This window comes from Diabrotica virgifera, chromosome 3 (assembly GCF_917563875.1).
Source record: "Diabrotica virgifera virgifera chromosome 3, PGI_DIABVI_V3a".
NCBI classification, from domain to species: Eukaryota; Metazoa; Arthropoda; class Insecta; order Coleoptera; family Chrysomelidae; genus Diabrotica; species Diabrotica virgifera.
Window position 1 is genome coordinate 110,941,161 of NC_065445.1, and position 22,876 is coordinate 110,964,036.

A 22,876-nucleotide genomic window follows, 5' to 3' on the forward strand; every position below is an offset into this window, starting at 1 on the left:
GAAGACCAAGAGTTATGTGGGTAGATGAAATCAGGAAAGAAGACGAGAAGAAGGGATTGACATTGGAAAGTGCAAGAAACGTAACGCAAGATCGGAAAGCATGGAGACTACAATGCAAAACTCAACTCCACCAGCCTTACACCTAAAGGTAGAAAGGCTTAGGACTAAGTAAGTAAGTTTTATTTAACAATAATAAATGTTGATTTTCGCCCTTTTTTGTGCTAAAAATTTCGTTGTTTTTATTTCTGAGTGATACCAAATAGTCAAAAATTGTTATAATTAAAAAACTCGGCATAACACAGTTATCTCGATAAACATATAAGCTAATAAAATCTTTCTGAATTTTTTGTTTACCATGATCCAATGATAAGTTCGGATGTCCACCGCAAAATCCACTTTTCTTTCGAGGTGTCTTTAAAAATTTGCCACCGTTGGCTTATGTTTCAATATTTTTCCTTGAATATTTTTTAGTATTCTTGGAATTAAACTGAATACGCTTATTTAATTTAAAAATAAAATAATTTTATCATACTTTCAAAAAAAATTCACAAAAATGTGCTTGAAATGTTAATTTCAACCCCTACGCCCCCCACCTAAGGATAGCTATGACACGAGTTTGATAGGCAACCCATGCTGGTCGTGTTTGTCTACGTATGAAATTTAATAAAAAAAAAAATGTTTCATCCGGCAAGCAGATGGGTACATTCCGACCTCCTATTCGGATCTTAGACTACTACAGCTATATAAAATCAATGTAATACAGTCGGATTTATGCGAAAATTGCAATACAATAAGTGACTTGGATCATATATTTTTTGCATGTGACAAATATGTGACACAAAGAAATCTATTTAATATGCAGCCGTTGCAAGAAAACGTTTATCCCCTATATAATCTGATGAACTTATTAGCTTTGAACAAACCGTCAATCTTTAGGATTCTTCTAGATCAGTGATACGGCATGTGGCCCTCTAGCGTTTTTTATGCGGCCCGAAGGCTAACTAAAGGGACCTGTGATCAAATTATTTGTCAAATTTCATGTGTTTTTCAAATTATTTGATAGTGTGACGATGCGTTTGAGGCGTGTTTGGGCGTGAGGCAGACAATTTAATGACTTGAATTTTAAATTATATTGAAATTTTTAAGAACTCTGATTAAAACGCAGGGTATTATTAACTTTTAATAATAAATTATTAAAGTTAATGAACAAATCCTCATTTTAAAAATAATCAATATACTTATTTACTAAATTGCAACAACCCATTTAATAATCACAAGAAAAATTGAGGTTCGGATTAACAAAAACATAAATTTAAAATAATTGTGACCTTGAAACAACACCCTGTATATTAAAATTTTCGAAATTCATCTGCGCAGTTAAAAGAGCACAAAAACTAAGTTTAATTGCTCGCTTCAATTTTTTGCGCAGATAATTTAATGACATTAATTTTGAAATTATATCGAAATTTTTGTTTTGAAAGTTCGAGTTCTTAAAAATTTTGACATAATTTCCATTAAAGCTCCTTTCAAATGTGCAAACGGGTTTTGAAAATTTCAATATACAGGATGTTGTTTCAAGGTCACAATGGATTTATAGTTTTGTTTAATCCAGACCTGGATTTTTCTTGTGATTAGTAGTTGGGTGGTTTGGGTTCTAAATGTGACATGTGTACCAAATATCAAAAAAATATACAAGGCGGTTCTAAAGTTATGGGTCCAGAAAGAAATGGGCAAAATCGATAAAACACTCTGTAACTCGGTTATAAAGTCGGTGGAGCAATAAATTTAGTATGTCTAGAACCGCCTCATTTACCTCTATCCACCATTCAAGTATTTCCGTTTCCCAACGAAACACCCTGTATACTACTTCATCTTGATTGCGGCCCGCAAGCTGTGGCAATAGCTACTATGTGGCCCAGGAAAATAAAAGGTTGAGTATCGCTGTTCTAGATTATGTTAAGTCGTGTAAATTGAAACTTTAGTTAGATCATAAAATTAGTCGTGTAAATTAATAATACCCCGTATCCCTACTTAGTCTGTGGTTAGTCACCCTCAACCACATGGGTGCGAAAAGTTTTTTTTCCCTTCCCTACCTTTGATTGTTCGATTGGATTTGATTTTAAGAAGTGTTGCTGGCTAAATGGGCGCAGTTCCAAAAGGCCAAAAAAAGAAGAAAAAAGAAGCACACAAGATACACGTTTTAGTAATTATTTATAAAAATGAATATAACGTTTCCCGCTCTGAAATACATTTTGATGCAAGTGAATATATGCGTCTCCCGTATATGTGGCAAGCAAACTTTTGCGCGTATATGCAGTTCCCGACGTTAAAGGGTTAAATATGTAAACTTCACCTTACCTGTCCTAATTCCGTTTTGCTTTAATATATTGGATATGCTATTTACATTGGACAAGGAATTAAAATTATGTACTCCTTGATGCAGGCCATACATGCCATTTTGATGAGATGGTGTTCCTGTCAAAAGTGCAGCTCGGCTATAATATTCAAATTTATAAAATTAGAATGAAAAATACAAAAGGATAATAGGGGAGTCAATAGAGTTTTTGCTTATGGAAAAAATCAATCAAGATAGAACTTTTTGTAATTTGATTAAGAAATGTTTAATAAACAGCATATCAAAAAGTTCTACTCCAGAAGTGGGTGCTTCATTTTTTATTAAACAAACGAACTGCGAAATTAGTTGTTTTTTTACTACCTACGAAAATATAAATCTAAGAAAAAAACTGACTTAACCACTGAAAAATTCAGAAAATTTTTCACAAAAAACCTTATATGTACAAAGATTTTTCTGAAATTAAATCCATAGCTTCTATAATTTTTTATTTATAACGCTAAACTCACCCTTCTCACAACCATTGGTGCACTGAATTGTAACGTTCGGTGAAGCGCACGGTTGAGTTATTTTAATATAATTCTTTAAGTAATTAATCAAATTAAATTTTACAAACACTGCCTGGGGTAATTGCGGGGTGAATCGAGTAGCTCTGCGGTTACCACAGCCGGTCCCAAGCCCGGATAAAATGTGGAGGGTGATTGGCAAGGTTAGCAACCTACCAATCGTAAAAACTAATACTGCTCAAACATGAAGCCTCGGAACCGGATTGATAATATGAAGACGACCACGGCAAGAAATAAGGACACGAGAAAAACCTCCAAAACCCAGATGAGAATAACCACTTGAAACATAAGATCGCTCAACACTAGAGATCAAGAAATAACCCAAGAGCTAAAAGAGAAAAAAATAGATATATGCGCTCTACAGGAGACCAAAAAGAAAGGAAAAGGCCAGTCAAAATTAGGCGAATATATACTAATCTATACAGTGGAGTAGCAAAAGAAAACAGGGCCAAAGAGGGTGTAGCCTTACTAATACACCAAAGATACCAAAATAACATCAAAGAGTGTCAATATGTATCAGAAAGGATTGTCACAGCAAAAATTAGAATGGAGAAAGAAGACCTCAACATCGTCAGAGTATACGGCCCAGAAAATAGTAAGCCCCAAACAACAAGGGAAATATTCTATGATCAATTGCAACAAGTAGTAGATCAAGTTAGAGGAAAGTTGATAATACTGGGGGATTTTAACGCTCGAATAGGCAACCAAGTAATACCTGGAATTAAACAAAAACATGATGAGAATGTCAAAAACGAAAATGGAGAACTGATGATAAACTTCTGCACGAATAACGAACTTCGAATAAACAACACCTTTTTTGACCACAAAGACCAACACAAATATACATTCAATAATACCCGTGGACAAAGATCTATGATAGATTATGTTGTAACTAACAGAGATATACATCCATCAAAAATAATTGACGTAAGATGCCTCAACTCAGCAGATGTAGGTAGTGACCACAGCCTAGCATTATGTAAAATTAGAATCACCATGAAACGCTTCAAACCTAAGAGAGTGGCACCAACACAAACAAAAATCAAAGTCGAAGGACTAAGTACGGAATCCACGGAGTACTTATGTAGAAAAAGAATATCAGAGAAGACTGCTGATAATGAAATACTAGAAAACGATAACATCGAGGAAAGCTGGGAAAAATTCAAAAGTAACATAATTAACGCAGCAACAGAATCACTTGGAGAGAGGAAAGTAACGAATACCAATATATCAAAAAAGAAAACCCCATGGTTTCGAGAGGAAGTGAAGATAAAATGTGAAGAAAAGAAGAAAGCCTTTTTACAATACAGAACACAACAAACACAACAGGCATACAACCACTATAAAAGAATTAGAAACGAAACAAACACTCTAGTCAGACAAATAAAAAGAGAACACTGGGAGAGTTTCTCAAAACAGATGGAACACGACTTCTACGGAACACAAAAGGAAATATGGAGAATGATCAGAGGACAAAGAAAAGAGATGAACGAACTAATAAAAACGAAACACATTCAGAAGGAAACTTGGGCAGACTATTTTCGATCTCTGTTTGCTAAAGATAACGATAACGAACCACCAACACCTGAAGTGACAACAAACGAAGAAACAAATATTGAAGAAGCAGAGGCAACGGAAGCATTAAGGAAATTAAAAAATAGAAAATCACCAGGAGAGGACAGAATATCGAATGAACTCCTAAAGTATGGAGGACAAGACCTGACCAAACAATTATTAAAACTAATCCAAAAAATAATAGAACAAAGCAGAATACCACAAGAATGGAGATCAAGCATCCTAATACCTCTCTTCAAAAAGGGAGAAAAATCGGACCCGGAGAATTACAGAGGAATTAATTTATTAAACACAACACTAAAATTAACGACCAAAGTGATAACAAACAAACTGAATAAAATTATGACATTAGCAGAAGAACAACAAGGTTTTAGGTCGGGAAGATCATGCACCGACGCTATATTTATAATGAGGCAGATTCAAGAAAAATCGTTAGAATACAACAAACCGGCATACTTATGTTTCGTGGACCTTAAGAAGTCATTCGACAGGGTCAAATTAAAGGACGTTATACATTTATTGTACGCAAGAGAGGTACCTATAGGAATAAATAAAACGATCGAAAATATCTACCAGAACAACACAATAAAAGTAAAAGTAGATGATGAACTAACTGACCCAATTGAAGCTGGCAATGGGATAAGACAGGGAGATTCCCTGAGTCCTCTGTTGTTCAACCTGATCATGGACGAAATAATAAAAAAAGTAAGAACAAAAAAAGGATACCAAATGGGAGAAAAACAACTTAAAATAATCTGCTATGCAGACGACGCAATACTAATCTCTCAAAGTGAAGATGATTTACAACGTATGCTGCACGAATTTAATTTAACCGCTAGAAAATGTAACATGTTAATTTCCCCAAAAAAGACTAAATGCATGGTTATAACCGCAAATCTAATAAGGTGTAAATTAGAGCTGGAGGATCAAATAATAGAACAAGTGATGGAGTTTAAATATCTAGGCATCACACTATGCAGCTACGGAAAGCTCGAAACAGAAGTGGAAGATCAGATGAATAAAGCAAACAGAGCCGCAGGTTGCCTGAATAGCAGCAATATGGAGAAATAAAAACATCGGAAAAGGAGTGAAAGGCAGAATTTACAAAACAGTCATCAGACCAATAATGACATACGCGGCAGAAACACGACCTGATACAGAAAGGACAAAAAGAATGCTAGAAATAGCAGAGATGAAAACATTGCGAAAAATCGATGGTAAGACGATGTGGGATAGAGCTAGAAGTGCAGATATACGAAGGAGATGCAAGGTGGACAACATTAATAACTAGGTGAAAATCAGAAGAGTAGAATGGAACGGCCACATAAGCCGAACGACAACAAATAGAGTAGTAAGGACGGCGAGAGACGGTTCCCCAATAGGAAGACGATCAGTGGGAAGACCACAAAAAAGATGGAATGACAACTTACTGGAGGCACATTGAAAAACAGACAGAGTAATGTCTATATAAAAAGAAGAAGAAGAAGAAATTTTACAAATTGGAAATGAAAGAAGAGCAATAAAGCTGTCATAGTTATTATAAAAAAAAAATATATGGGCATATGTATACCTACGTACGGTGTGGGCCGAAAGTGAGATACATAAATTTTGTTTAAAAATGTGTAACTAATACAATTTTACCTCTAAAACTGTAAAATTTCCACAACTTACCTCTCAAACACCTTAATAAACGATGCTTCATTCAAAAAAATCTCAAAAATTTAATTCAAATGATACGACGTCTCAAAAAATGCAATTTTTGAAAACTTCGTAGTTTTACAGAATTACTACCACTTTAAGGGGGTATTACTCAGGTTATAGGTGTTTTTAAAACTTAAGATGTAATCTTTAAAATGCAATAAATTATTTTATTTTAGAAATAAAATAAACAACTTTTTTGTGGAAATTAAGAAAGATAGAAAATGTAGGTAGTACAAAAACCGAAAAAATGTTTGTACAAAGTCATCAAAACTTTTTTCTGTACAATTTACCTAAAATACATTTAATTACAAGCTTAAAAAATAATAAATGTTCAAAAAAAATTTTTGAGCTCTTTTACAGTACCTATGTCTGCGTAACTTGGAACCTATTGATAACTTTTTCATTATCAGTTTAACGAAAAAAAGTTACTTTTTATAAAATGCTCTGCATCATGTAGAATCTAAGATGTAACCATCACATATCAAATTGTATTAATTTTATACGAGGCATGTCAAAAAATATTAATTTCGCTCAAGAGTAAAGTATCTTTATATTTCACAATATCGAAAATTGTTATTAAGAAGAGTTGTTTGTAATTAAAAACTAGATAATATGTTTTAATATTCAATAACATCCTTCTGATTGAAATATTGTAAACTATAAAGGTACTTCTCTTAAGTGAAATTCATATTTTTGATATAGGTATTCAATTGAAAAAAATTGATATCTGATGATTGCATCTTAGATTTGAGACCAGGTAGAGAATTTTATGAAGAATAACTTTTTTTCGTAAAATTGATAATAAAATAGTTATGATAATTGTAATAAAATTATGTTGGGTATCGTAATTTGAGAAAAATTTGCAATTTTTTTTTCAATTCGAAGGATGTAATTGCATATTAAAACATAGTTTTTAATTCCAAACCACTTTTCAAAATACCAATTTTTGATATTCTGAAATATAAAAGTACTTTACTCTTGAACGAAATTCATATCTTTGACATACTTCGTATAAAATTGATAAAATTTGATATATTGTCCTCGGACGCTGTTCAGTCTTTGACCAATCAGCGCGCCGGGAGCATCTCTGGCCACTTTTCCAAAACGCGATTGGTTCAACCGCTTGGGAAAATCCATCTCCTACGTCATAATCCCTAGAACAAAGGGAATATCGGGTATAAAAGGAGGTGGATTTTCTGTATTTCTTCAGTTCGAGATTTACCTCGTAATCGAAGACTCTTGGGTTCGGTGTAGTAATACATCCACCTAGAATCTGCCTTTTTATTTCTTTGCTATTTTATAAATGTGAGAAGACTTGAATATTTATTGATATTTTTCTATATAATTTGTCTTTGGTGTTTGTTCAGTGGTATCTCTGCTTGCAGACCACGCACTTGAAAAACACATTTATTGTGCCATTTTATAGTTGCACGCATTTTATTACTGTCTGAAAATTGTCTCTTATGGTATTTCTCTTGTAGATCACGCATTCGAGACGTTTTCTCATTTACTTTGATATATGTATTTTGTTGCTCTAAGTCGGTTCCTTCCGTAAGTTAAGGAAAAACTTAGAATTATTTTGCCATTTTATAGCTGCATTTATTCTATACTTACTGTTTGAAAATCGTCTCTTATGGTATTTCTCTTGTGGATCACGCATTCGAGACATTTTCCTATTTACTTTATCATTTACTTTGGTATATGTATTTTGTTTCTCTAAGTCGGTTCCTTCCGTAAGTTAAGGAAAAACTTAGAATTATCTCTGCCATTTTATAGTGCATTTTTCTATACTTACTGTTTGAAAATCGTCTCTTACGGTATTTCTCTAGCAGATCACGCGTTCGAGACATTTTCCCATTTTACTTTATCATTTCTATTGTGATATATGTATTTTGTTGTTCTAAGTCGGTTTCCTTCCGTAAGTTAAGGAGAAACTTAGAACTATTGTGCCATTTCATAGTTGCATATTATTTTCCTGATTCTTGTTTGTCTCTAAGCCTTTCTTATCGAAAGTACTTAGAGATATTCACCGTGTAAATATCTGAATATTTTTGTACCACTGCCCTAGTGATATTCCTACTACGATAGGTCACACACCTGAGCAGTATCTCACTCAAGGCAGCGGTATTTTCCTTAAGGAATCAAGTGCTTGCCTTAAATAGCTTTCTAGTGCCAGCATACGTTCTGTACGCACTCGAAAAATTAATAACACTATGGTAGATACTCGTAGTACATCCCGTTCTAATTCTCAGGAACGGAAAACCGTCCAGGAGTCCGGTACAGCCAATTCCACGCCGTCCAGCGACCCTAGGGAACAATATGATGATTTAGTTTTAAATTTTAGACCATGCAGAGCATTTTATGAAGAATAATTTTTTTGCGTAAAATTGATAATAAAAAAGTTTCCCATATGGTTGCTACTTACGCAGACATACTGTATAAGAGTAATTTTTTTTAATTTCCCAATTGTAACGTCAAATTCGGATTCAGCATAATCAAACACAAAATAGAAACATTTTTGATCAAAGTAAAATGATGAATTATTCAAGGATATTAAAATTAAGTATTTATACAAAACAATTGATATTATTTAAACAATTAATAAACAATTAGCGACTAAATCTGCGAGTAGAAATTTTTTTACTTTAACATTATATATATCAACTAACAAAAAAAGTTTTAGAAATATAAGCTTGTTTAAATTTTTCCGAAACAATGCAAGTTTTCGTTCTATATTGACTCCCCTTATAATAAATTAATGATTAAATTCTGCATCTCCTTGTGTAAAAAAAGCAGACGACGCTTTTATTGAAAACTTTTATCAATACCAAAAATAACTTCAACGATTTAATGTAATCTAGCTGTGTTCAATAAAAAAAATCGGATCAATAACTGAAATTGGGAAAATAAATGAAAGTTTTATATATTAATGTTTCTCTTACCTTGGAGAGCAACTACTCACTGATGTAAATGCTTTATTAAATATCAAACTCTGTCTTGCCAACTTATCCAGATTTGGGGTTTGGCATATTTTGTTGCGATATACTCCCATTTCAAAACCTCCATCGTCAGCTGCAAGAAAAATTGACATGAGCGCTTCTAATATGTATAAGTGACTGTATAAGCGATTTAATATATGCACAGATAGTCAAACGGCTATTGGGGCTCATAGAAGTTTTAAGGTATACTGTAGGCTAGTATGGGAATGCCGAGAAGAACTTGCTTAAAGAAACTAGACTGACGAAACATAACTGTTACAGTAGTGTGGGTGTCAGGTCATCGAGGAGTAAACGGCAATGAAAGAGCTGATAAACTTGCAGAAGATCAGCAACAAATTTTTTCGGATTAGAACCAAAAGCACCCTCCGCAATCGGAAAAAAGCCTGATCCAAACGTAACTCTTACGAAGAAAGTACACCCGGTCAAGCACATGGCAAAATGTTTATTGGACGGAAGGACGGACGTGCGCTTATAGGGCTAAAGTACTGCGGAAAACAAGTAGTAAGAGTCATAAAGGGTTTAATTTTATGACTCTGGTGCCTTTTAGAAAACTCTGTAGCAGAGAACCTGAAACAGTCACAACAGCAAGTCACAAACACTTTTTTAAGACTTCAAGTCACTCCAAAAACATATGGTAATCATTCACCATACATATGTACGAGTGCGCAGTGGGCGACAGCGCATCTCCCCCGCTACAATCTACATTAATCCCGACTTCCAGGCATCAGTCTGTACTGTGCTACACACGAAACAACATGGCCGCGACAATTAGTTCTCCCGCCAAGTGTGAATTACGCGCTGTCATTCGCTTTCATTTGATACATCAAGGATGTGTGTCAAATGAAACTTGTGGAAATTCCATTGCCAACGATGCTAAAGTGAAGCGACGGTTGTTTCTCACCGCTTCATCAACACGTTGAACAAGCTCATCTGTAACGACAGAATTGCGACCTTGACCCCCTTCGACATGCACATCATCTCGTCCTTCTTTGAATTTTCGGCACCATTCACGCACAACTCCATCACTCATAAACCCTTCTACGTACACTTGACACATCCTTCGATGAATTGCAGCTGTACTATTGCCTTCTGCCTGCAAAAAGCGAATGACAGCGCGTAATTCACACTTGGCGGGAGAACTAATTGTCGCGGCCATGTTGTTTCGTGTATAGCACAGTACAGACTGATGCCTGGAAGTCGGGATTAATGTAGAGTGTAGCGGGGGAGATGCGCTGTCGCCCACTGCGCACCGCAATGGCGAAACGCTTCACGGGAATTTTTTATGGACAAACGGAGGTTTAAAAAAAATGACCCTCGTAATAAGTCAATTGGTTACAGTACGACCGGATCATAACAGATGGCTTTCGAAAAAAATGTTTTATTGGTAGGTACATATCTCTTATTTAGCTTACTTAGCAATCTGGATCCAATTTGATTAGATACCGCTTCCAGGAGCAATTCTTCTTTTTTACTGCTGCATTTTCATATGTTTAATCAACATTTTCGTTTTCACTTGCCTCCATTTCACTTCCGCTTTTGTTTTTTTTTTCAAATACCTATTCAGTGTTTAATAACGAACAATCAACACTGTTAATGGTTCGTTCCATTTTCTTGTGGCGAACCGTTACTTTGCAGAGCAGATAACTCAAACAAAATATGGCTCCAAATCTTGGATGTGGAGAAAGATCTTTTACTGACAGGCATCTAGCTCCTTATTCCTGGCAAACAAACAATAAATAGTCACAGATATACCACATTAGTCATTCACCTGATTACTGTGCCATTTGCTCTTTAGTTTGATCTAATTTTGTTCTTGTGGATGATAATGTCTGACCTCACCAAGTAGAAATAAAATTGCAAATTACTATAATCGGATCGAAAAAGTCCGGGATCGTCTCCAACGATATCTTAATCTTCATGGCCCTCGACAAGGGTCACTTGAAAGCCTTTTAAGATTTTAAGAGAAGCAAGTTCTGGATTTGTATGCCATAAACTCTTTTTTTAAGAAGAAGGCAAACCAGAAATAGACCTGGGCATCACCAGATGGTAGAACAAAAAATGAGATAGACTACTTCCTATCAAATAAAAAACATATCTTCGAAGACATCACAGCGTTGAACTCTTTCACCACGGGAAGTGACCATCGACTCTTAAGAGCACGAATATGGATTGACCAGAAAAGAGAAAGAAATAGAAGATTTAAGAAACAACCAATAATAGACCAACAAAAATTAAAAGAAAATGGCGAAGCGTTCAGAGAAATCATTAAGGAAAACCTAATATTAAATGATACAACAGACATTAATGCGATTAACACTACATTAAAGAATAACCTTATACAAGCAGGAATAAAGGTTGCTAAGAAAACAAAACAAAGACACAACAAAATAAGCAGAGAAACGAGAAAACTTATGGAAAAAAGACAACAACTTCTAGCAACAAACAGTAGATACAGCAGAGAATATAAAGAATTAAACAAAACCATTAAAAGGAAGGTACCGTAATTTGGGGTAACTTGAGACACTTAACACTTAACTTAAACCTGAAGTTTATAACATACCGAGAAAAAATTAATGTTCAAAAACTATTTGAAAACATTAGTCGCATAGGTAACTATGATATGTTTATAGAATATTTCCGTTTATTTAGTCGAAATTAGTTTTTTCAATTTAACTGAAGACACCGAAAATATGATTATAAAGTGTTATGTTAAATTGAGACATTCAGAATATTTTTTTGGGTTAATAAAAAAGACAGAGAACTCAAAACTTTTATTTAAAAATAATTAATTACAGCAATTTTAATTCGGGTACTGAAAAAATACCTCTATTATTTCTACAATGTCCTGCCAGCAATAATACAGTTTATCCTTAGGTTTGGCCCATTTCTAGTTTTCCCGTGAAGTCTTTGTCATTGCACTTATTATTGCGCCTTTACCGTCAATCTTTTCAATTACCCCAGGATAAAAATTTGAGTCATAACTAACTATGACAAAGCATCCAACTTGTTTAGTTATTGGCTGCAGAGGATGTTTTTCTTGATGAGAGTAAATATTATCCTGGTCATTGGTCTCTTCAGTAATATTGTCTTCAATATTGTCAATCTGTTTTGCTTGAAATGAATCCCAGTCATCATCTGAACTGTCGTCAAATACACTTTCACTAGACATAATTACTTTACTTGTCTTTTGCCTTTTCTTACTGGATGATGGTTTTTCTTTATTTTTTTCCATTAATTGGCTTCTTTTCTTTTTTTCTGGCTTTGGTTTGTCTTCCAAAATTACTATATCCTCTTCACAGATTCCTCTACCAGCAGGAACATTCAATTTCTATTTTGTTTGTTTTCTTAAACCATCTGTCTCTTCCCTTCTACATTCTTCTAAATATTCTTGAAATGTAGTTACCCAGGCAACGGTATTCTCACTTTCTTTGCCATCCTCTACTGCCTGTTTACTTGGAAGCCTCTTCAAGATCTCTCCTCGATTTAGTGGAATTAATCCTGCTCCATTAAATCCACTTATTACGTTTTGTGAAAGATTTTTCTCTCCCATTGCCTCCAGACATTTTTTTAATAAACGAGGAAATGTATCTTTTGGTACAGTTCCACGATTTTTTGTTTTCCAAGAATCGAAAGTTTCACGCCACTTAATTTTAAGTGGGCGGAAAAATGCGACATCTAACGGCTGAGTAAGTCCAGTGCTATTTGGGGGAAGTAGGATGAAGATTATGTTGTTTTTTTTACATTCCTCTATTATATATGGGGATATATGGCTCGCCAAATTATGCCCAATCATTATTTTTTTCTCTTCTTTATCTTGATTCGAGAAATAAGGCGCAAGGCAATTTTTCGAAACCAATCTTCGAATATCTCCAAAGTTAACCACCCACTCTTACTTCTATTATAAACTGTCCCCTTAGGGCCATGTTCGGTCCAGGTATTATAAAGATTCTCAGCTTTGTATGTTACACATGGAGGGAGAAGTGTCCCGTCTCCGGCAGCGGCAAACATTACAGACGTACTTGACTTATAAAAATCAATAATCCTTTCAGGATGTCGACACCCTCTTCTAACAACAACTTTTTTACGACCAGGATCGTCTGTCATATTTATTTCATCATAATTAATGACAGAATGAGAAAGAACTCCCTCCATTGACTGATTTAACTCGTCAAAGTAAATATTTATGGCGTTATGGTCGACTGTGGCTCGAGATCTCTTTATGTTTTGGCACATTTTATTACTCAAAGTGTTCTGGTGACGCTTCAAGAAAGACATGACAAAATTTCTACCTGGCATGTTGTTTTTAAATCTATGTTCATTTCTTCCAGAACGGTCGAGGAATGCTTTGACAATGAGCCTAATATCGTATAGTGTGAGAGGAAAGCCCCAATCCCCAGCTGAACATAGACACATTACTAAAGCATTTTGGTCAACTTCATTTAAAACAAATAGTCTACCGACCTTTCCTGTGTTCTTTCCATTTATTGCTCTATTTATAGAACATCGTGGTATTCCAAATTTTTCTTCGGCTTTCCTCAAAGAAATCCCTGACCTAACAGCTTCCACTGCTTTATGAAGTTGCTCCTCCGAGAAATTTCGGTATTTTCTAGATCCCAAAATTCTTTTTTGGGTTCGGACCATACCTGAGCCTGAAACAATAATGAAAAAATGGTAAGTAGATAAGTAAGTAGGTGGGTAGGTAAGTAGGTAGGTTAGAAACTAGTTTTTACAGTATCTAATTTGTGGTGGGGTAACTTGAGACAGTTATCTTAAGTTGACCAACCAAGTTCAGGCTGAGAATTCATATTTTATAGCAACCATAAACTTCGCAACGCCGCAATGAAATTTACGGCACACCAATATTAATATTAGAGGTTACGTTTTCTACAACAATTGCTTGTTTTCGGATATTAGTCATAGAATTATTATATAAGTTATGTACTATATGAAATTTGGCAGTTTTAAAGTTGACGTTTATTAAAAAATTATCAACTTACCTTAGAGAAGACAAAAGAATTTAATTACTAACGGTCAACAACCACACGTTTGCTACCTTTTGCTATCAAAACAACACTAACAATGTTAACCGGGATGCCAAATCGACGAAAAATAATAGTGTCTCCAAATTGTCTCAAGTAATCCCATCGTCTCAAGTTACCCCAAATTACGGTAACGGAAGACATCAGAAAATATAATGAAACAGAAGTAGAGAAAGTAAGAGAAAGGTATCGCGGAGTAAAATGTCTAAACCCATCACTAGGAAAAAACGTCATAATATCACTTAAAAACTAAAATGGAGAGGAGCAAAGCGACTCAAGGAAAATAACAAATATAGTAGAATCCTTCTATAGCGAATTATATGACACAAAACAGGAGCCTGATAATAACTCAAAAGAAAGTCTAAAAAGAAGAATTAAAAATGTCAACTCTGAAATTCTACCCGATATAGACGTCCATGAAATCGAAACCGCCCTATCTCAAATGAAAAATAACAAAGCTGCCGGTCCAGATGGTATCCTTGCTGAAATGCTTACGGAAGGTAACCAAGCTATTATAGAGGAGCTAAAACTCCTATTTAATCTATGTCTACACAAGGCAGAAATACCTCACGACTGGAATGAGAGTATTACAATACTGCTATTCAAAAAAGGAGACAAAAGAGACTTAAAAAACTGCAGACCTATCTCACTACTCTCACAAATGTACAAACTATTTATTAGAATTATAATCAATAGACTAACAAATAAAATGGACAGTTATCAGCCAGTTGAACAAGCAGGTTTCAGAAAAGGTTTAGTACCATAGATCATCTCCTCACTATGAAAATATTGATAGAGAAGGCAAACGAATACAACCTAGATTTATGTTTAGCCTTTGTAGACTATGAAAAAGCGTTCGATAGTGTCGAGATATGGGCGATAGAAAAAGCTCTAAATAACAGCAGAATAGACTCCAGGTACAGGCAACTCTTACATAACATCTATAAAACAGCAACTATGACAGTCGAATGGGAAAATAAAACAAACAAAACTAATCCCATAGAAATACGTAGAGGAGTAAGACAAGGAGATGTAATATCCCCAAAACTCTTCACCCTAGCTCTGGAAGACGCCTTTAAAGAACTGGAATGGGAAGACATGGGTTTCAACATAAACGGGAAGAATCTCAATAACCTCAGATATTGCGATGATGTTGTCCTTATTACAACCAACCAAGAAGAACTAGCTACAATGCTGACTCAACTAGCACACGCATCAGAGAAGATAGGATTAAAAATGAACATGAGTAAAACCAAAATCATGACAAATACAAACGACAGAATAAATCTAAATATAAATAATGTCAATATTGAGGTTGTTGACGAATATATATATATATATATATATATATATATATATATATATATATATATATATATATATATATATACACCGTTTTGTAGGCGTCAACGCCCTTCCGGTAGGGATCTATGGAGGAGTGTCACCGAGCCGCAAGCCCTTATCCCTTGCCGTACTGCTCCTCCATAGGCCGATCAGACACCAGCTTATTCCAGACCAAGTCGTAGATTCTTTTTAGAATTTTAGACTACGACGTCAGCCTTTTTATTTTTCTATTCACCGGGCTGGGGCACGAACCTCGATCGTCTCGACCGCATATCCACTATAGATTGTCAATCGTGCGCCTCAGTCCGCTTGGCTAATCTGATCGACTCGAATATATATATACCTGAGTCAAATAATCAAAGCTAATAAAGAGAACCAAACAATTGAAGTACAGAGAAGAATCCGATTGGCGTGGGCAGCATTTGGAAAGTTAAGGTGGATACTAAAAAGTACAAAGATACAACAGTACCTAAAAACCCGTGTATTTGACCAGTGCATCCTTCCTGTTCTGACGTATGGCTCAGAAACATGGACATTAACAAAGGCCAACATAAACAAAATTGAAATAACTCAGAGAAAAATTTAAAGATCCATGTTGGGAATAAAACTACAAGACAGAAAATCAAACAAATGGATAAGAGAGAAAACAAAAGTAAAAAATGTAACTGAACATATAACAGGGTTAAAATGGAGATTTGCGGGCCACAATGCGAGACAGGAAGATAAAAGATGGAATGCTGAAATACAAAACTGGAGACCATGGACAGGAAAAAGAGGAAGAGGAAGACCTCAGATGCGATGAAAGGACGATATTGTAAAAGCTGCAGGAACTAACTGGGAAAACGCAGCCAAGGACAGACGGAAATGGAAAGATTTGGGGAAGGCCTATGTCCAAAGTTGGATAGAAATGGGCTAAAAGAAGAAAGAAGAAGAAGTTCTGGATCAACTTTCATACGATCTGGTTCTGGTTCTAAGCGTACCTAGAAGAGCATAGACAGTCTTAGAAGCAGTGGAGTCCTACAAGATAGTTATTTAACGGAAGATTCACTAATGAAATCGGCGACATTTTTGCTTTTCTCTCTATCTATCTACATGTACAAGGATTTTACAGCTGTCGCCCCTTCCTTCTTTCAGCCAATGTCTTAAGTCGTTTCTGTTCTGCCGTTCTCCGTCTCTAAGGTCTCGTCTTTCCATGCCCTCGTCCACTTCATCCCTCCATAATCTTCGGGGTCTACCTTTTCTTCTCTTTCCTATTGGGCTCCAATCCGAAATTCTTGATATTCACCTTATACGATCTGCTCTTCTCACATGTCCATACCAAATTAAACGCTTTTCTTCGATGTAACTGAGTATATCTTGTTCTACTGCCATTCTTCGTTTTATCTCCTCATTTCTAATGAGATCTATTCTTGTCACTCTGCAGCTTCTTCTCATGAACTCCATTTCAGTTGCTATAATTTTGGACCTGTTTCGTTTGTTTATTACCCAATTCTCTGCTCCATAGACTATTAGTAGCCATTACACTACGTACCAAGGTGTGTGAATTATTCGTAAGGGGATTTTTCCGCATTATCTATTTCATTTGTTTGTTTACGTACCAAGGTGTTATACAGGGTGTCCAGAAACTCTACCGACAATCGAAGACAGAAGATCCTTCAGATAATTTTAAGACAATTTAACCCAATTCACTTAGTCCGAAAATGCTTCCTAAGGTAGCTAGAGCTCTTTGAAGATGGCGTCTTGTAATGAGTTTTTCTTAAATCCTCCAGAACGCTTTTATTTAGAAAAACAAAAATTGGTACGCGTATTTATCTTTCAGAGATAAATCTATTCCATCCATTGCGAATGTCTAGTACCGATCATAGGCGTCCGTTTTGGGTAGGGCAAAGGTTATTTTTCCGCATAACTTTTTATGCTTTAATTTTTAAGCATTTTTTACCCTGAATTATTAAATTGTGAGGTATTATAGTACTAAAAGGTACTCTTTATTTAAGTCGATAGAATACACCGTTTTCTAGAAAAATCGGTTTGAAAATTTTTCGTTTTTTGAATATAAAAAAAAATAAAAAAGAAAACTATTTAGAAAGACGAAAACTGGTACATTTATTTATATTCCAGAGATGAATCGATTTCATTAATTGCAAATTTCTAGTACCGGTCATAGGCGTCAGTTTTGGGTAGGTCAACAGTTATTTTCTAGCATAACTTTTTGTTTTTAATTTTTAAGCATTTTTGACACTAGATTATTAAATTATAAGGTACTCGAGTACTAAAAGTTACTCTTGCTTTAAGTTAGTTAAGTATATCTTTTTTTTTCAATTTTTTTCAATTTTTTTTCAAATTCCAAAAACGCAGAACTTTCAAATCGATTTTTCTAGAAAACGGTGTGTCCTACCGATTAGAAGCAAGAGTACCTTTTAGTACTATAATACCTTAAAGTTTAATAATTCTGTGTCAAAAATGCTTAAAAGTTAAAGACAAAAAAGTTATGCGATAAAATAACCGTTGCCCTACCCAAAACGGACGCCTATGACCGGTACTAGAAATTCGCAATGGATGGAATCGATTCATTTCTGGAAAGTAAATACGCATACCAATTTTCGTTTTTCTAAATAGAAGCGTTCTGGAGGTAGGGGAAACCCGGGCAAAATGGGGTACTTAAGGTTTAAATTAGGATTTAAAACACATATGTAACTTTTAAGGTCTGGAAATAAGCCAAATACCATTGTTATAGTAGTAACTATTGATTAATATAACTTAAAGTTAAAAAAAGTAAAAGATTTTCTTATCATATAAAAAAACAAAAAATAATGTGAAGTACCCCATTATGCCCGTCATATAGGGTAAAATGGGGTACCAAATTAAAACCAAGAAAAAGTTATTGACAAAATTCGCATACAAGTACTGCTTCGTCATCCTCATCTTCTACACCTGCACATTAATTTTTAGCCCATTTAAGGCAACTGGATCAGCTTATCCATCCTTCTGTGGAACTTAAATAAAAGTTTCCGCAGAACCAGTCAGTGTCACTATCTTCGCCTTCTGAATCTGACTCTACTTTTTTAGTTTTATTCAATTGCGATTTCTTACTCGTCTGTGATTTGGTTTGATCATCGGCTATCTTACTTGGTATGGTAAAAAGGGTAAAGACTACCAATAGGTATGGTAAAAAGGGTACCCCATTTTACCCTACCTATTGGTACCCCCGTTTTGCCCAAAGAGCAGATTTTGAGATTATGACCTGTTTAAATTATTACAAGTTTTTATTTTTTAACATAATGACAAACGAATACTCGTAGAACACATTCACTGTTAATTGGAAGTAATAATATTAAATAATAAATTGTTTTAGTAATAATAACGATGGATTATTTTTCGGCCGATATTATAACTTGGTTAACTAAAAACGCACATGTACTGTTTACAACAATCGACTAACAGTTAATTATATCTGCTATATGACAGAAGGTGTAAACAGGCGTCTATAATATAATTTCATTAACGTCGTATATATCGAGCGAGTGATATTGAAAAAAAAGGGGGTACCCCGTTTTAGGCAGCTCCCCCGTTTTTCCCGCCTTTCCCCTAGGTATTTAAAAAAAACTAATTAAATGACACCATCTTCAAAGAGCTCTAGCTCGTTTAAGGCAAGCGTCCACATACCCGCATCGTACGCAACGGATTTTAGTTTGCCTTGTACAAAAACTTATGTAACTGCGTCCACTGATCCGCATCGTACGCATCGCATCATCGGTAATGCCGAAGGGTTGCTTCGAGAGGCAACTTTTGCGATGCGTGCCGATGAATCATTGGAAATGCCGACCAGTGGACGCACCCCACGCACTCTGTTCGGAATTTCGCTTGGCCCAGTGGGAGCTAATCTACGGCTAATTTGCATTTGACTCTCCGAACAGAGATTAAGCTCTCATGCAAAAATCAGGCTGCTATTTATCACCTGTCATTTGACATATTCTACATGTTCAACTCATTAAAACGCCCATTTGGTGATAAATAGCAGTCTGATTTTTGCATGAGAGTTTAATCTCTGTTCGGAGAGTTTAAGTCTGTTCTGTCGGACAAAATACATACGCCGTTTTCGTGGTCTGACCGTTCCAAATTTTTAACCTGTTCCACAATTCTGTTCCAGTGTTCTCATATATCAAAGTCTGTCCGACTAGACACCCTTAAGCTATTAACAAATTTTCAGCTTGCTATTAATCAACTTTTTTTTCATACGCGGGATCTAGACCTATTACTAAACAGATACATTAAACCATCATATTTTACCATACTAATAAATGTAGTTAATATGCATCAATTAATTATTAAATTAAATAAACAACCAATTTTAAAGTCTACCTTAGTAATTTTTCTACCCTAGCAGGTAGTGGCATCGGCAATCCGATCGCTGCCGATACAGTGGACGCAGTGTGAAAAATTAATCCGATGCGTACGATGCGTCCGATGCGGGTCTGTGGACGCTTGCCTTTAGGAAGCATTTTCGGACTAGGTGAATTCGGTTAAATTGTCTTAAAATTATCTGGGACTGGGAAATCCTGTCTTCGTTTGTCGGTAGAGTTCCTGAACACCCTGTATATTCTCTTCTTTGTATTTCTGGTAATCTGTCTAACCCACAATACCCGGTTCATTTGTTTAATACATGTTTTTGTCCGTACTAATCTGCTGGTTATCTCTTGCTCGGTGGTTCCATTCTTTGAGAGTATGAATCCTAAGTATTTGAATTTTTCAGTGCCGTTAATTTTCCTATTATCGTCCATTTCCAAGTTTCTTACTGGTTCTTGTTCAGTTGTTAAATATTCGGTCTTTTCTAGGATTATTTCCTGTCCATTTTTTGTGTAGGGGAGAGTAGTACACAATGAGACATGGTACACAATAAGACATTCTAATTTTTTTTAAATTTACCGCCAAGTTTCAATTCTGCATTCTGCAACCAACATTATCTCAGAAATGTCATTTTACAACGCCAGTCAAAATACCACCATTTCATTCGTGACCCCGTAAAAGTTACAGTGATAAACTGTTTAATTTTTATATAGTTTTGTTGACTTATTATTAGAACTAATTATTGTTGATTTGAGTCAATTTGCAAGTGTATGTGTGAAATACCACAGTTAAGTTAGTCTAACCTCAAATAGTCGTGTCTCAAAACTAAAAATTAAATATGATTATTTGCATTTGTTTACAACAATGCTACTTGGTAGGTACACAATGAGACACCGGGTGATAGTACACAATGAGACTGTCCCATTGTGTACTACTAAAATTAAGTGTTTATGCTATAATGATAATATCATGTCATGTTGTATAAGTAGAATGAAAGTTTATTATGTTTTTTACAGACATGGTGCGCAAAGAAAAACTAAGGACTCGAGCAACATTCAGCTCCGATGATATGGCAAGTGCCGGGACAAGATGTTTTGAACGGAAAATCATTAAGAATTGCTGCCGTTGAACACGGAGTAAAATTTCAGACATTACAAAGATATGTCGCAAAAAAACGTACTAATCCAGATGATGATCGAATGGAACCCAATTATGCTGTACGACGTGTGTTTTCAGAGGAACAGGAAATTTCTCTTTATGACTATATCAAAACTTGTAGCAAAATGAGCTACGGGTTAACAACCATTCAAGCACGAAAGGTAGCATATGATATGGCAATTAAAAACAATATTCCAGTTCCAGCGAATTGGATCAAAGATAAAATAGCTGGACTCCAATGGTTCCGTTCATTTTTAAATAGGCATGGGAACCTTAGTATACGTCAACCAGAGGGTTGCAGTTTATCAAGATTAACATCATTTAATCCACACAATGTCAACAAGTTCTTCGACAATTTACATGCCGTTTATTCTAGATATCCATCAGCTGTGTCTAATATCAGGATATATAACCTTGAAGAGGCTAATACATCAACAGTGCAGAAACCTAAGAAAGTCGTGGCAGAGAAAGGTGTAAAACAGCTGAATAGTTGTACTAGCGGTGAAAGGGGTATTCTTATTACTACATGTGAAATTGTATGTGCGAATGGTACGTTTCTGCCTCCTGTTATGGTTTTTTCAAGGAAATATTATAAGGAGCATATGACACAAAGAGCTCCACCTGGCACACTGGGTTTGGCAAATCCAAGTGGATGGATGAATAGCTGTTTGTCGAAGTTATGAAACATTTCATCAAGTTTAGCAACAGTTCAATTGAAAGCCCTTCCATACTGATCTACGACAATCATGAGAGTCACGTAACATATCAAGTTGTTCAACTGGCAAAGGATAATGGTGTAATCATACTGACTCTGCCTCCACATTGTAGTAGCAAACTGCAACCCCTTGATGTTTCAATTTTCTCTCCCTTTAAAGCGTATTACAATGCCACTATAGACTCATGGTTGCTGAACCATCCTGGTAAACCTATTTCAATATGCCAGATAGCACAATGTGTAGGAGAGGCACATATGAAAGCATTAACACCTACTAATATTCTGTCAGGTTTTAATAAAACGGGAATTTTTCCCCTTAATAGAGACATTTTTTCTGAAGCTGACTTCATTGGCAGTTATGTGACTGATAGACCAAATGAAACTGAACAGCCAAATCCACAACCAAAGTCGGCAGAAATGTCTAGTGTGCTTTCCAATCAAGTTATATCATCCTCATCGAAGACACCTGAAAATCAAGAAGTATCCCCACCAAAGACACCTGAAAACCCGATAATGTCTCAAAACTCAAAGTCAATAGTATCATCTGCGAATTCAAGTTCTTTCATCTCCCCTCATGAGTTTAAAGGATTTCCAAAAGCAGAAAAGAGAAAAGGTGTGAAGGCAAGGAAAACTAAAAAGAGTGCAATTTTAACTAACACACCTGACTTGGATCAGTTAAAACTGCAAGTAACAACCAAAAAATTGACTCCTCAGAATAATAAACGAGTTAAGGTCAATTTAAATATGGCAAGCGGCTCAGCATCAAAGCAGAACAAAAATAAACGAAATGATAGCACTTCATCCGAGGAGAGTGAAGAACTAATCAATTACGATGATTCTTCTGGCGATGAATGTGAAAATTTACAGTTGGAAGACGATTATGGCATTGATGCTAGTACAGAAATTTCCATTGATAGTTTTGTATTAGTGAAATTTGAAAACAATATATTTTATGTTGCTAAAGTTCTTAAGACATTAGACGATAATGAATTTGAAGTGTCACTTTTAAGAAAAAGTGGTAAGCTTCAAGGCTGCTTTATTTTTCCTTTGGTTGAAGACATTGCTGCAGTAGCAAGGTCAGA

The 22,876-nt window shown here is 35.2% G+C and overlaps 1 protein-coding gene across 1 annotated transcript in view; it reads right to left on the reverse strand.

Moving 5' to 3' along the window:
- LOC114332127 (N-sulphoglucosamine sulphohydrolase) overlaps positions 1-22,876 on the reverse strand; it is a 68,282-nt gene that overhangs the window by 40,713 nt on the left and 4,693 nt on the right. The window contains exons 2-3 of the mRNA XM_050646830.1: positions 9,138-9,267; positions 2,359-2,495 (exon numbers count right to left, since the gene is read on the reverse strand). Of these exons, the coding sequence (XP_050502787.1) occupies positions 2,359-2,495; positions 9,138-9,267 (267 nt within the window). The remainder of the gene's footprint in view (positions 1-2,358; positions 2,496-9,137; positions 9,268-22,876) is intronic.